General features: G+C 42.5%; 1 protein-coding gene across 1 annotated transcript in view; it reads right to left on the bottom strand.

Moving 5' to 3' along the window:
• Positions 1–6,116: 6,116 nt before the first annotated feature.
• Positions 6,117–16,962, bottom strand: part of SMIM13 (small integral membrane protein 13) — a 29,752-nt gene continuing 18,906 nt past the window's right edge. The window contains exon 2 of the mRNA XM_046005998.1: positions 6,117–10,457. Coding sequence (XP_045861954.1) covers positions 10,270–10,457 — 188 coding nt within the window. The 3' untranslated portion in view covers positions 6,117–10,269. The remainder of the gene's footprint in view (positions 10,458–16,962) is intronic.

The following is a 16,962-nucleotide window of genomic DNA, read 5'->3' as shown; positions in this document are numbered from 1 at the left end:
TCCCGGCGGTGATAGGCTTCGGCAGCAGCCCAGAGCACAGGGCTAAGAGCCGATGGTTGGGCTAGAAACAAAGGTAAGAGAGGACAGTGCCTTGGGGTTCTTTCCGTGTTTCTTTTTTGGGTCTGAGGAGGACTGCTAAGAGCCGTAGTTACATGTCATCGTTAATGAGATGAACTAACATGACAACGCTCAGGGCAAGACTTGCTATGTGTTTTGTTTTGTATTGTTTTGTGTCTAAATCAAATGAACTTGGGTCTGAGTCTGTTCGCCAGGGCTGGTGAGACATTCAGTATTAGTCATTATTGGCAAACACATCTCCCTCCCTAAGAGCCCAAAGGTCCCTTCACAATCCAGAAAAGTTAGCAAAAGCCTTTATCCTTCAGTCCAACAGGGCTGTCTCCGAGAGCGCTCGACGTGGCGCTCCTGTGAGAGCCACACACAGCATCACTATCTGGGCCACGGAAAACCTGGCTGTAGTTTTCAAAGCCGGAGCTTAGAGCTCAGATCCCCCATCAGACACCTGCCACCTTCCAGGGATCTGTGAGAATGGGGAGCAAGTTCCTGCTTCCAATCCTTGGGAATCCAAATGCATTCCCCCACAGGTACCTGGGTCACCTTACCTAAATGTCTTTTCCCTACCAACGCTTTGCAAGTTCTGCTCCCTGGTGGACAAGCCAGATTTAGAACCCTCAGGAGCCCACACCTGCCGTGCAGGAAAGCCAGCACTAGCGGACACAAAGGCCCATGGTCCTAATGGAGGAGTGGGGAGGAAACGGAAGACAGGAGACACCAGGACTTTCTCAATCCATCCCGCCATCTCCTCTCCCATAAATTAGGGCTTCACCTTGTGTCTGCATTCAAGCACGGATTCATTTCCCTTTGTGCTAAACGACCTCAGGTGATTTGGTTTTGCTTGCTTGGTTTTCGTTCTATTTTGTGAAAACGCAGTTGTGGTTCCTTTCTCTGAGCAACTGGGCAGAAACCCGGGGTTGCCACTCCCCACGTCCATGGCCAACCTATCTTACCTCTCTGAGCCTCAATTGCTCTTACCTACGAGGTACTGCTAATATTTTTCCTGACTTCCTCACACCTCACAAAGCCGTGGGGTTTGCAGAAGGCAATATATTTAAAAAGTACGATGGGCATCAAAGATGCCGCTAATAACAGAGCCTCATTATCTCCAACAACATCTCACCCACCCATCACTCATTTTCTGAAACGGTCTCATTTCTGGGACCAGACACTGGGAAGTGAAGTTCAAATTTGATGCGTGAGCGCTCCTTTTTCTCGGACGTCCAGCCCTAGTCAGTAGGAATCAGCGGGACTCTAAATATTGTCTCCTCGGCTTTAGATGGAGAGGAAAGATGTCTCTGTGTGGCCAGAAGGGCCCTGGTTTATATCTGTTGTCTTGGCCCTGTGATGAATAACTTGCCCCCCTCCTCTTCGCTCTCAAAAGTGTTTCAGTTTGATCAATTTATATGCTCGCCCTCACTGCTTTAAGAAATGAGGATTAAGTAAAATACATGTGATCCAAAGCAGGATGCCTTGTAACTACCAGACCCATCAAGGCCAGGTCTAAAGGCACACACACCCCTGACAGGAATAGAAAAGAACATTCCCCTAATGCTGGAAATCTGTCGCCATCTTGTGGTCAAAAGCTGCCCTTCCAGCGGGATCTTTGAACCTTTTCATTAAGGACAGAGGAGTAACCCACCCAGAATACACAGAATTAGGGGCTTGCAAAATAAGTATCTCATGAACATACATTTCTTTCTCTCTCTCTCTCTTTTTTTTTTTTTTTTGCTTGTTTTTTAAAGATACCAGTAACTGTTTTCAGAAGATGTGCCCAAGGCAGGAAATAGGCCTCTGATTTTAGACTGAGATTCCAACTAAATGATTGACTATATGCCCCGTGCCGGTTAGAATGGAATTTCCATAGAGGTTCTGCCTTATATTGGAATACTGACTAATTCAACACAGTGTGGATGATGGTGTTTAATCAAACACATCCACCCACGAATGTTTCATTCTTGGTGGGGCCCCTAAAGGGGAGGAAGACGGCCGGGTCACACAGAACAGCCCGGAAAGGGGAGGAGGCTGGTGTTCAGAGGAGGTTCCCTGAGAAAGCCACCTGAGAGGAGAAACCTGGGGAACCACCAGGAGACAAGGGGAGGTGAGGCGGGTGCTCAAGTCAGGACAAAGAGCCAGAGCAAGGGTCCAGGGACAGCAGGAAGGGGCCAGGGGTGCTGTGTCACTGAGGGGCAGTCCACAGCACTGTGGAGAGTGAGGGCCTGTGGTGTGAGAAGAGGAGGGTCAACGAGACCTTGGAGCCAGTCACTGGGCGTGTGAAGGACTTTCCACCCCTTTTCTAGGAGCAATGGGAAGCCATTCTCATGTCACAAGTGAGGAGACTACAGGGTCACATTTGAGTTCCAGAAAGATCATTCTGGTGAATATGGGGAGGAAAGAATTGAGAGGGTCGTCATGGATTTAAGACGACCACTATGGCAGTGATCCATGTATTACAACAGTAGGGATTACTCAGCATACACTGGGCCCTGTTTTTCTTTTTTTTTTTTTTAAGATTTTATTTATTTATTTGACAGAGAGAGACCACAAGTAGATAGAGAGGCAGGCAGAGAGAGAGAGAGAGAGGGAAGCAGGCTTGCCGCTGAGCAGAGAGCCCGATGTGGGACTCGATCCCAGGACCCTGAGATCATGACCTGAGCCAAAGGCAGTGGCTTAACCCACTGAGCCACCCAGGTGTCCCTGTTTTTCTTTTTTTTAAAGTAGGCTCCACGCCTCAGCATGGAACATGACATGGGGCTTGAACTCCCAACCACGAGACCAAGACCCAAGCCAAGATGGAGAGCAGGACACTTAAAGGACAGCGCTCCCCCACTGGGTACTGTTCCTAAACACTGAGTGTATTCATTCATTTAATCCTTACAAAAACCCTATGAGCGGAGTATTATTACTACACCCATTTTACAAATGCGAAATGAGGACCAGAGGAGTCTAATTGCAGAAACACCCCTCCTTGTGACCAATACACAATACAATGCAAACAGCACCGTACTGTAAATGTATTTTCTCTTATGATTTTATTAGCTTTTCTTTTCTCTAGATTATGAGAACACAGTATATAACATGAAACATATTAATGAAATGTTAGTCAACGGTTCATGCTACTGATAAGGCTTTCTGTCAACAGTAGGCTATTAGCTAAGTTTTGGGGGAGTCCAAAGGTCTAAGCAGATCTTTGACTTCCTGACACATTGTTCAAGGGCCAACTAACTTCCGATGTCAATTTGCTGCAAAGGCGGGAGAATAGGATCCAAAGCACAAGAAGGATTATTCCGGATAGGCAGTGGGGTTTGTCCTCTAAGGGACCGGGCGGGAAGGAAAGGGTGGGAATAGATACAGGTATGAAAACTCTAGAAGGGCGCCAGGCTCCTGGACTTCTGTTCTCACCAAATGACTTGTTTGATCAAAATGGTTCCCAAACCTGCTTATTTCTGTAGTCTCCAATATTATAATTCTGTAATTAAATACTACAATGAAATATGAGTGTAAAAAAGGTTGCTAGTTCTATGTAAACTTAGTTGAATGTTTTGTGGAAAGTTGATAAAGGCAAGATGCTAAAATCCTATCCATCTAGGGACAAGTGAGGCAACTGTAAAGAATGGGAAAACATAGTAAAAATCTTTGCAAGGTTCTGTTCTTGTTCCAATTTGAAGAGAACGAAACCAGAAATTGCAGGATTGTAAGACTAAACGTTTACAAAGAAGCCGAGATTGAAACTCTAATGGATCTCTGTTCAGTGAGAAAACAGCCTTGGTCTTAACTCAGATAGCGTAGGATGAATGTATGTTTTCTTGACTCCCCATTTCAATGGACTTTTTCAATGGACTGACCAACTCCTAGACCAAGCTGGCTTTAAGAAGGCTTCTATGTTTACAAAGGTGTTTAAGAAGGAAGAGATGAGAAGGCTAAGTTATGGGTTGCCTACTCTAAGGAATATGCTTAACTAGGTTGGGTTTTGTTTTTTTTTAACCTACTCCTTAAAATAATCCTAGATGTTATCATTCCTATTCGGTAGCTCCTGGGCCGACCATAGACCTGCTTCTTCCACATGCATCCCCTAGCGTTGCCAATCTCAGACTAAACCCAAAGGCTGAAATCCTCCTTTACTTATCCCATGTCCTTCACTTGGCTTCACAATCCAATCTCAGGTCCTGCTATTCTTCATAATGTCCCATTTCCCGTGGTTGTCTCTCTTTCCCACTAACTTTCTATTTTCTTAGACTACAGTTAAGGTATATCCGCCTCCACTGTACCTCCAAAGCAATCCTCCCTGATCCAGTGAGCATGAGCTTTCAGGGTCATGTGTACTCAGTCTCGGCGCCTGCAAGAGTCATCACTCAATTCACATTAAACAAGTGAATCCATGCTCTTGCTCAACTCAACGTATTTCAATGTTTTCCAACACAATGCATGCGCTTCAAAGCCCTTGCCACTGCCTACAAGGTCTCTTGTGACTTAGATCTTTCCTACTTCTCCAGTTTCAAACCATTATGCCCTAGAACTACTCTCTAGTCCAGAAGTAACCATCTACCGTTCTCCAAACAAAGCATCTTCCCATAGCTCTGACATCGCACATGCTTTACTTCCGTCTGGAATCCTCTTCTCATCCTCTACTTGGAAAACTCCGACTCCTCCAAGACTTCTAGAGAAGCTTCTGCTTTCCTTCCCTCCATGCTTCTCCCCATGCCAACATTCTCCACAAGCAGCATCATTTTGTAGCTGAAGTGCTCACTTGCACATAACAATCACATACTGGCCTGTAGAGCTGCCAGGGAGGCCAGAATGAAGAGAAAGCCTCCTCACAGCCATCCAAAATCATTCTTCTTTCATTTTTCAGGAACTCCTTTCCTCCTTTTAAGGACCATCGAACATCCCAGACCTCAAGATCAGTCTTCCAAGTGCCTGAACTGATCCCCAGTACATCAGTACATGGTCCTCTTCTCCACCCCAACTCTAGCCATCACGCATTAGTGATCATACCAATAGTCCACATATACCCTAGAATGAGTCCCCAATTCAGATTCCTTTTCTAGGGCTATATATATTTAATGACTCTGCTCAGAAAACTGCTTCACCTCTAAAAGTCTAAGCTCTACCCCAAACTTCCTTCTATCTATTACACACAAATATCACACTCATTTTATCTCCAATCTCTACCTCCTCCTACTCACCGGATCTATCAGCGTCTTACTGATCAGACTTCTCTTACAGCCCAGCTTCCACAGCCAATCTCCAGCAATCTCTACCGGCCCTGCCCTTTAGACTGCTCTCCAGCAATCTGTAACAGCCTAGGTCTCTACCTTCCAGTGCCTGACCCCGGCAAGATCCATACTTCCCTACCCTACATTCTTGGCAGCTAAGCACTGCTAGACAAAAATGAAATAATTGGCTCCTAGCCACTGCAATTAATGATTTCCCACCTCCAACTGCTTTTCAAAGCATTCCTCTATCTTTTCACTTGCCTTTGGTCACTGTCATCACTTCGTCTTCCGGATGGTTAATACTAACAAAAATGTGAGACAGGACTAAGGTCAACAGTATCAAAACAATCTCGAGGGTGTTGGTTAAAGTATGAGAAGGAAACCAAAGGCCACACATAGTCAAACCAATTTCGCTCCAATACTGTATGTCCTTTGGGTTCTAAGTCAATTATTTTCACGGCATCAGGAATACTACTGCTGTCTTAATTCTTTTTTTTTTTAATATTTTATTTATTTGACAGAGAGAAATCACAACTAGGCAGAGAGGCAGGCAGAGAGAGAGAGAGGAAGGAAGGAGGCTCCCTGCTGAGCAGAGAGCCCATGCGGGGCTCGATCCCAGGACCCTGGGATCATGACCCAAGCCGAAGGCAGAGGCTTTAACCCGCTGAGCCACCCAGGCGCCCCCTGCTGTCTTAATACTTGTAGATCCTTAGAGTTTGGAAAGTGGTGAAGGATGCACCACTGGTAAAAATGACTGCTTTTCAACTCCCCTCACGCCCCAGGTATCTTTACATATTTACTATAGGTCATCAACGACACATACCAAACTTCTGTTTTCATTTTAATTTATTCTGTGCAGTTTAAAGTGAAAGTTAAAACATCAAACAAACCACAGAAGCTTAGGTATAGTTCTGACCAGTTCCGAAACAGAAACAGTGAATGATCATTTACACACATTGCTTAACTTTGAATTTACATTTTGTTCTATAAAGCTACTATTAACGCACACAATCCTAATTCCTTATAAACCTATCTGTCAAGCAGCAGGATGACAATGCACCATAGCACAGCACAGAATGTTTCCAGTAAGAAACCACAGCAGCAGTATTTGGTGAATGGTTAAGCGCAGAATTAACTTGGGAGTGTAACATCAAACACGGTCATAATAACTTGGAGTGTAACGTCAAACACCAGTCATAAGATAGGCAGCACACATTAACAAATGGAAAATGTAACTTTTAGTAAGATAAAATGTCATTCTTTATGCTTTAAAAGCTAGAGCGGACACTTTAAAAGCCAATCATACAAGTTGCTTTAATTCTAGACTCCATAACAAAATACTATTCCATTAGTTGCTTGAAAGCCTATAACCTTTTTAAAGTCGACTTCAAATATAAAAGCACTTGAAGTTTACTGGTCGAAAATCTAAAGTTACACTGGCTACATGTTACATTAAAACATACCTCGTAAGAAAGACAGACTGTAAAAAATACTGCACTGTTGCCTTCAAATAATGTCAAAATAGGTTGTTCCTAACAATAAAAATGCACTACTTTCAAATCTTTCGACACATTTTGGTTTAAAATAACGTTTTGTGAAACCATTAATATCGTTCACCCACCTCTCGGCAAATATATTCCCACCTTTCTGCAAAGTAACAGTTGGAAGTGGTTTTTACACCTAAAGAAATGGGTCAGCACATATGTGAATTAGCTATTCACCAAAACAACGTATTTAATGTTTCCACCATGAAAACAACACTACAAAATCCATGGGATGAATTCTATTTTCAGCTTAACCTATATATTAAAAACCTCACTGAACAGTGCCACATTAATATTTAGCGGGGTTTTTTGGCGTTTAAATCAGAGCGATGCAAACCAGTACGTTTGATACAGGCAATTTTTACGAGAGTTTCAGAGGCAGAGATGCGGGGAATTGGTTAAGGACATGAAACAACCCTGCTGAAAGTCCTGGATTTTAGAATTTATCCTCAAAAGACGGCACAGATGATGGCCATCGCCATTTATGAGCGTTCCGACAAGACGGATACTTGTATGTGCTCTTAACGCTCAGCGCCTTTCCAAACTTCCAAATTAACCCCAGGTCAGTCTGTCTCTCACGGAGAAACTGCGAAAGTACTTGGAAAGTCCTGGTTGAGAGCAGTTACAAAAGCACTAAACTAGGAAAAGGAACAAAACACTATACCACACAGATAATTGTGTTACTATTCCTCTTGCCTTTCTCAGTGGCCACAGGAATATGTACTATGTTGAGTGTTACTGGGGGGAGGCAGGGAGTCCAAGAGAACACCACACGTTTTAAACAAAGAAGTTCGTTTATAGAATTTTCACATTGGCACCAGTGATTTCTTTTGACTCTCCGAGAAGTTAAAACATGGTGGGGTGTTAGAGATTAACATGCTTTTGGATGTATTTTCCAAACAAGTTAAACAGAACATTTCCTTAAATTTTACTAAAAAAGATACCCTTGAAACATAAATGTCAATAACTAATACCAACACATACACCACCCCCCGCCTCCGGTGGATTCGTCCGTAGCATTGTGAAGACCCTTGCAGGTTGCATGGGGTTAGAGAAACCATCATTCCTTAATACTGAAGTAATACAGAAGCTCACTTGTTATTTAAGGTTTTTCAACCACTATTATCACCTAAATCCAAGGTATTCCCTACAAAGCAGAATCCACAGCTCCAAGTTTTAGACTATGAAAGAAGACTTTATATACCTATACCAAGAAGACTTTAGGCATTAATTTTTCTGAGGACCATTTTAAACTTGATATCCAGGTGGTATGAAGCACTAAAATGCATGCTTGAAACTTGGGTCACTGTTCTATTAATCCCTATAGTCATAGAATAAGAGAAAAATGCATCCAGTAAGGAAATGACAGAAAGACTATGCCCCACTCTGGGCTGCTGGGGATCTTTCCCCAGCAAAAGTTTAAAACTAAGTGCATGCTCTATAAATTCCCTTTCAGTGTAAGACCAAAGGACTAGTGACCGCAGAGACATACCTCAGGAATGCAAGTGGTCTGTTGACAAAACCATCAGCATGGTGTATGAGGTATCATACACCGTCATAACATAGAGGTAATACCCTGTGATGGCTAGTTCTTGAGAAAAAAAGGGTAAACACACACACACACAAAGGGACTTGGATTCATAAAAGAAACTGGCTTTGCAATCCACTCTTGAGCAGAGTGGTAACACTGAACAGGAAGGGTTGTTGAATCCATCTCTCTCTTCCCTGGTGAACATTCAGTCCAAAGTTTAGTGAAGACAAACTTTGGGTACCTGGCAAGTTCTTTTCCAGTGAAGTGGGCATTTGCACCCATTTTGTTTTATCCTCGGTACCCAGGACTCTGAGGTCTCGTCACTGAATTGTCTGTGAAGAAGTACTTTCTCCACAACACATGCCTTGAGCGTGAAGCACTCCCATACAAAGGGAGAATCGAATCCTGCTCTCCTGAAGTAGAAGACCATTCTTAGGCTAAGTCACTACTCTAAAATCTTGAATATGTTGGGGAAAAAAAAAAACTATCTCATAGAGGATAACTATTTTAACAGCATTATAAGAGGCAGGATTAAGTGCCCCAATAAATAATTGCTACCTCACAAGGAAAAATAAATTTACAAACTATTATCTCAGATACCATCAACTGTAAGATGCACCATATGTATCACTAAGAAAAAACGCAGGCAATGAAACTGACGCAATGCTTTCATAGTGTGTAGAATGCTTATATTTATTGAAAGGGTTTTTTAGAGTTAAGCAGATTTTTAACACATCAATCTTGTGCATACTGAAAGAAAGTGTGAAGTAAGTGGTTACGTTATAACTATAACCTCATATTCTGAGTCCAATTCTTCTGAATCACTTCTCAGACCACAGCCGTCGACGTCCGCATTCTTCCACAGGACAGGACCCTTGGTGTCACCGAGCTCACCGGGGACGCCGCGTTTCTTGAAAGAGTGCCCCACCCCCGTCTTCTGTTTCGTGTCAGCGGAAAGTCTGGAGCAAAACGATGTTTGACGCCTTAAAGATAACCCTGCTCGGCGCATGAACCGGTCGCACCAGCCTCTTGTCGCTTTGAACTTTGTTTCGTCTACTCCCAGGGTTCTGGCTATTTCTCCTGCCTTTGATCGCATTGCTTGACGCGTGACAGGCAATCCTTTTGCACGCATCTCACTGACAAAACATAGTACGGCTTCATCCACTTCCGGGTATCTTCCTTTCTTGGGTCCCGTAAAGCATTTTGTTGTCGCTTTACAAGAAAATATGGAATGGCGGTCATTTCTCCAGCGCCGGACGTTTGCTTCACTAATCCCAAAAGTACGCCCCGCGGCTCTGTTTCCATGCTTTTCTGCATACACAATCACTTTTCGTTTCAATGCTGAATCATAGTGCAATCTTTTTGAAGACATCTTTAAATGCCAATTAAACCTGACACATTTGGTACCAACAATACCGTGACGATGCTGGGACAAGCTATTAGTAAGTTCACACACGCACAGGCTGGGATAATCACATCATGACCCTCTCCTGGTTCACAGTAATCATGAGATACATCCCAATTTTGGACAAGGTAAAACGTGAAAACAAAAACAAAAACACAACATACATTACAGAATCAATAAAATACGGTTTTTCAAGCATGTAATGTTTACCAGATACACACCAGTGCAAGATAATAAGCTGGGAGCCAGAGAGTAGGTATGCAGGTAGAAAGCTAGTAAAGCAAAAGATTACCTTGAAGATGAAATCTGCAATGGTCTGATTTGGTTTTAATTCCCTTTATTTTCATATGGCTTACATAGAAATCTTTTTTTCTTTTAATTGGACTTAAAGTCCAAGTAAAAATGTTCTTCCATCTTCTACCAAACTGCACAGCCTGGTCATTAAAGACAGAGGCTCCCCACTGCCTTTCATCCTTCACTGGTACAGGACTAGAGCGAGGGTCAGTGGCCTTCATCAGCAGGTGCCCTCCTCTGTCGAGCAGATCTGATCCTGTGAGAAGATGATGAAGTGTCTTCTTCCGTCTCAGAGCCCGACGGCTCATGATCTCCCTCCTGAGATCCTGTATCTCCCACCAGTTCCCGCAGAAACTTGAATTTTGATAAAAAAAGATGCCATACAAAATACCAACCTAAAAAGAGACAGAAACATTATGAAAAATTATTACACACAATATTATCAATGGAGAACATGCCAGTTAATTGTGTATGTGTCAGGGATATATTACAAAACAGTATAGATAGTATCAACAAATATGTGATTGTAAATATATTTTTTACTTTTTTTTTAACTGTGGACAAGGCACAAGAATAAACTCTGACATGAAGAATGGCAAAAAGTTTCTGCCTTCAAGGAATTTAGAATCCAAGCGTGGTCCATCTACATTAAAATTATGATGACATTATGATATCTAGGTCCAAGTATTTATTATATTAAAATCAAATCTCTGAGAGCACTTTATTGGGGGAAAAAAGAAGATACTCTGCATTTCCCTGGGACAGTTACGTCTTAGTGCTAATACTTACTAAAAGAAAGTCTGATCTGACCGCAATGTGAAACCATTGTGTGGCAGGGGTCAAGTGCACTTCTCTGAAAAATTCTGTCAGAATCAAGCTATTCATAGGTTTCTAGAAATAATACACTTTTCAAGGAAATTAATATTTTCTTTAATTACATGATGAAAGAATAAAGCCGGAGCACCACTACCTGAAGTTCAAGATTTTTAAACATATAGTATATTTTCAAGTCAAAGTCATTAAAAAGTCTGAACTCTCCTTAAAAATAAAAATTACTGACCATGTTTTGTTTGTTTTTGCAAGGAGTCTGAAGTTCACTACATTTCAGACGCACACGAATAAGGATCAATCAATAAAATGAGTAGACAGGATAAAACCTCTGAACCCATGACTAGTTGCTCTGAAATGTTAAGCGCCTATTAAAGCAAACAAAAGTAACCACTGTGACAAAGTTTTCCACGCTGGTGTTGCCTTCTACTTTCAACTCTCTAGTTTAATAGAAAAGCAATGGACCATAGCAGGTTCTGAGGAGCAGCATTTTCCAAAGACAAAATCCAAGCAGCTTTTCTACCCCTGTATTACCCAAGGTCACCCTGAATGACCACTTAAGGATGTTCTAATTCTACTTGTTTCTTTCTTGCAGTCTCTGAAGAGAAAAAAAGAAAAAAGATCAACACAAGCTCCTTGGTATTAAAAGACTAAAACTTCAGGGGTTTAATGCGATTTCTCAAGGGTTTGCTTTCCCTGAAGCTTGAGCGCTGAATGCTAACTGAACCACACCATAAGTGAACTTTCGTCAACCGTGTGAGTAATGCACTTCACTTCATCAAGTAGTATTTTCATAATATTCCAAGTCAGCACGCTCTCTTCTTCACCAACAATTCTTCATAAAAGCGGGCACAGCAAATTAGCAGAAAGAACTCTGGAGGCGTCAGAAGCCCCAGGTCTGAGAGAAGATCACAAAGCTACGGTGGGAATTAAATGAGAGGGGACCTACAGGGCTGCGGCGTCTGGCACTGAGGAAGCATTAGTAAGCTGTGCGGGTCCCTGGACAGTGGGATCTGACATGGCTCCTATTTTGTTAACTATCTTTTCTTTTAATTGAGATCCAAATCACATAGCAGAAAATGTTGTTTTTTTTTTTAATATTATTTATTTATTTAACAGAGAGAGAGGTCACAACTAGGCAGAGAGGCAGGAAGAGAGAGAGGAGGAAGCAGGCTCCCCTCGGAGCAGAGAGCCCGATGTGGGGCTCGATCCCAGGACCCTGAGACCATGACCTGAGCTGAAGGCAGAGGCCTAAACCACTGAGCCACCCAGGCGCCCCAGAAAATCTGCTTTTAAAGGTTACAATTCAAGTGGTTTTGAGTATATTCACAAGGCTATGCAAGCATCATCACGATCAAAGACCAGAATGTTTTCATCAAACCCAAAAGAAATCCCACATCCATCAGCAGTCACTCCCTACTTCCTCCTCCCCCATCCCTGGCAACCAGTAATGGAACTGTCTCTATGGATTTGTCTATTCCGAGCATTTCCCATCACAGCATGTCGTCTTCTGGGTCTGGCTCCAACCACTTGACCTATACTTTCAAGGTTCATCATCCACATCACAGGTGTCACTTCATTCCTTTTTATCACGGAAAAATACCCCATTGCACGGACACATCACATGTGGTTTAACCATTTAGCAGTGAAGGGCCATTGGGGTAGCTTCTCCTTTCGGGCTGGTATAAAAGAAAACAGTTTCTGCTGTTCGGCTGCAAAGACCATCTGTGTACAAGTTTTTGAAGAGACAGATTTTCATTTCTCTTGGGTAGACCCCTAGGAGGACAACTGCTGGATCATGTGGTAACTTGACACTTAACCACTTGAGAAATCGCTGAACTGCTTTCCAAAGCAGCTGCACCACTCCACATCCCAACATCTGCAGCTGCACGAGTCTCCAGTTTCCCTCATCCTCACCAATTCTCTTAATTGTCCACCTTTCCCATGACAGTCATCTGAACGGGTGTAGCACTGTGGCTTTTATTTGTATTTCCCTCGTGACTAAAGATGGTGAGCATCTTTTCACATGTTGATTGTCTACGTATATATCCTCTTTGGAGAATTATTTATCCCAGGGGCGCCTAGGTGGCTCAGGTCATGATCTCGGGGTCCTAGGATGGAGCCCCGCATCAGGCTCTCCACTCAGCAGGGAGCCTGCATCCCCCCCCCTCTTTCTGCCTACCTCTCTGCCTACTTGTGATCTCTCTCACTGCCAAATAAATAAATAAAATCTTAAAAAAAAAAAAAATCTATTCCATTCCCTTACCCATTTTTTATAGCAGGCTGTCTTTTTCTTATTGAATTGTAAGAGCTCTTTATATATTCTTTTTTTTTTTTAAGATTTTATCTATTTATTTGACAGAGATCGCAATTAGGCAGAAAGGCAGGTGGAAGCAGGCTTCCCAGCAGAGAGCCCAATGTGGGGCTCAATCCCAGGACCCTGAGACCACGACCTTGAGCCAAAGGCAGAGGCTCAACCCACTGAACCACCCAGGTGCCCCAAGCTCTTTATATATTCTTGATACTAGACCTTTATTAGATATATGATTTCCAAATATTTCCTTCCACTCTGGGTTGTTTTTTCACTGTCTTGACAGTATTATTTGAAGTACAAATGCTTTTAATTATGATGAAGCCTAATTTATCTTTTTTTTTCTTTCATAAAACCCAACTAATCATTTTTTTGACTACTTCTACTTTTCATGTCATATCTAGGGACCCACTGACTAACCCAAGGTCACGAAGATTTACACCTATGTATTCTTCCAACGGTTTTACTTTTAGCTCTTATATTTAGGTCTGATCTATGTTAGCTAATTTTAGCATGAGAAGATTCAAATTCATTCTTCTGCATGTGGATATCAAGTTGTTCCAAAACCTTTTGTTGAAAGACTGCTCTTCTCTCCAATAAACTGTCTTGACACCTTTGTCAAAAATCAAATGACCTGGGTACCTGGGTGGCTCAGTCAGTTAAGCATCTACCTTTGGCTCAGGTCATGATCCTGAAGTCACGGGATGGAGTCCCACATGGTCTCCCTGTTCAGCGGGAAGTCTGCTTCTCTCTCTGTCCTTTACCCTACTTGTGCTCTCAAATAAGTAAATAAAATCTTTTAAAAAGTTTTAAAATTGAGAGTTAAAGTCTACCATCTTTGTTTTTTTCAAGACTGTTTTGGCTCTTCTGAGTCCCTTGCATTTTCATATAAATTTTAGAATTACACTGTGGATTTCTGTAAAAAAGGCAGTGAGAAATGACAGGGATTACAACTGAATCTGCAGATTAATGTGGGGACCCAGCACGGGTTTTGTTTTTTTTTTTAATACTTCCCTGTACTTACAAGATGGTTCCACAATAGACAAACATGACTTTGATAAATTAAAAAAATCAGGAAAGGGGCGCCTGGGTGGCTCAGTGGATTAAGCCACTGCCTTCGGCTCAGGTTATGATCTCAGGGTCCTGGGATGGAGCCCCGCATCCGGCTCTCTGCTCCGCGGGGAGCCTGCTTCCTCCTTTCTCTCTGCCTGCCTCTCTACCTACTTGTGACCTCTCTCTCTGTCAAATGAATAAATAAAATCTTTAAAAAAAAAAATCAGGAAAAACAAGTCAGAAAGTAATAAGTAAGTCATGAATACTCTATAAACTTACATTGTTTTGAATACAGCTATGCCATTAATTGGCCTAAATTATTAGAGCCAGCTGATTTCAACAAACAGGAATGAAAACCCTTAACTCAGGTGAGTTTTGACTCTCAAAGATGACAGTCTTGACCTCATAAAGAACAAAGACTCCAACTGTGGCTACAAGGTGTGAAATGACCATAAAGAAAAGTAGAGAGGGGCATCTGGGTGGCTCAGTGGGTTAAACCCTCTGCCTTCGGCTCAGGTCACGATCCCAGGGTCCTGGGATAGAGACCCGGCATCCTCTCTGCTCAGCGGGGAGACTGCTTCCCTTCCTTTCTCTCTGCCTACTTGTGGTCTCTGTCTGTCAAATACATAAATAAAATCTTTAAAAAAAAAAAAAGTAGGGAAGTACTCTTTTGACTAAAGAGAGACTATGGTGAAGGGCTGGCATGCCTCGAGTCCCACCATAAAATACTAGCGTGCCCCTGTGCTGACAGTTAAGAGAAAGCAAAGTCTCCTAGCACTGAAATCTACACAACAAGGAACTAATAAGGACACTTGTTGCAGTCCATTTGGGACGGTACAAAAGCACACAGCTAGACCACAAACTCACTCGTTCTCAATGTTAATGAAACAAACAAACAAAAAAAAACTTTTTTAAAATCACTGCCAACAACCTATGCAAGGGATTCAGTCTCAAATCAAAATTCGGAATGTGGTTGCCAATGAGATGCTTGAGTTCTGAGCAGTTAAGTAAGGCTACTACTACCACCACACTGACACTGCCTCCCCCCCCCCCCCCCACAGCGCTAAACCACTCCTTTTCCCACCTCTCATTTGTATCCCCCAACCTGGGATAAGAAAACGTTAAAGGCATGCTAACCACACACCCCCCCATTCTGATTTGTCAGGTATTAGGATATGCAAGGGTTGGGAGTGGAAGGGGAGCATATGGGCAGTCACGCTGCTTCCCACAAATCGTGAAGCAGAGAATTCCCCTGACTGAGATACAGAGTTCATCTGCTGGGCAGCCAAAAAGAATATTCACCGTGCTTGTTTTTTATGGACTTAGTGTAATGACAGGGTGGGAATGCAAAGCTAGAAGATAAATTGTAGCGTTGATAAGAACTGCAGTGCTATTTACTAAACTGAGCGAAGTTCAACAAGTTGTTCTCCAAGTAAAATGACTTAAGTTCTAACCGAGCTATAATTTTTCCGAGACAGATGGCAGAAGGAAGTGGGGGAAGGGAGTTCCCATATCACAGTACCTACATTAGTAAGATCTCATGCTTCTACAAAGAGTATTATTAGTCTGAACAAAGGATGATTCTAAACACTCCAGGCAGTTTGATTAAAAAAAAAATTACACATATGCTCATTTATTTTAGAAAAAGAACCATTATTAAAAACCCAATGGGTATATACCCAAGGAGACCACAACAGCGCCAGATAAAGCTGCTAGTAAGACAGTTACTATGATGATTATACATTTTTTTAACTCTGGGACAAGTACTGAAAGGAAATGCTTTGCACTTATCATTGAATGGTTAAATTATCTTTCAGTTTAACGAAACTATCCATTCACACACTTCTGGTAGCTGCTCTATTCATCTACAGTATTTAAGTTATACTGGTCTTACGATAAAAACAAAGTAGAAAGTCATATACATGGTTCCTAACAGAATCCTTGACTTACCTTCACCAAAGAGAGGGAATTTATTGTTTGCTTACAGGAGAGTAAGCTTTACAGACTACGTGGGGTACAACTACAGGTTGCGGAGAAGGCTGTTGTGAACCGATGTCATTCTCACAGCATTATCTGTTTCTCTCTACACACTTGCTTCACTTTCTTCTCCCGCTTCCCCTGCACATAGCTGCTTCTTCCCTGTTCTATGACTTTTCAGTTCATAACCTCAAAAACAAAAAACAAAAACAAAACAAAACAAAAAAACCCCACCCCGGACCTCCATCCCAACTTGGGTCTAGGGTCAGACCCAGGCCCAGCGTCTGGGTGCGTCACCTGTGTTAGGGATCGCAAGCCCAGCTGCAGGGCTTACGCCAGAGAGCTGGAATGTGATCTTAGAGACTGCAGGGGAGTGGACCGGAGAGCCTACAGAAGAATCCAAGAAAGCGGTCTCCTCTACTCTTTTTTTTTTTTTTTTTTAGCAACAGTCCTGGAGGATGGTCCCCACGAATAAGTGACTCTGAAACAAAACATCCCTGAGCTAGGCAGGCAATTCTTCTGTTGGATAAACTCTTCAATCTTCTTGCCTTGATTCTTTCAAAACCACAACACAGTGTAACCTTTAATGAATGTCCACACTGCAAGAGGTCCTCAACCTCTTCAACTAAGAACTACTTATGGTGGGGGTGAGGTGAGATTAGAGGAGGCTGGGAGTCATAGTCTCCCTTTTAGGGAAAAGAACACAAGTAAATGTAAAGGCCAGTTCAAAA

The sequence above is a fragment of the Meles meles genome, chromosome 5 (assembly GCF_922984935.1).
Source record: "Meles meles chromosome 5, mMelMel3.1 paternal haplotype, whole genome shotgun sequence".
In the NCBI taxonomy this organism is placed as follows: domain Eukaryota; kingdom Metazoa; phylum Chordata; class Mammalia; order Carnivora; family Mustelidae; genus Meles; species Meles meles.
This window is presented reverse-complemented; position numbering and strand designations above follow the sequence as displayed.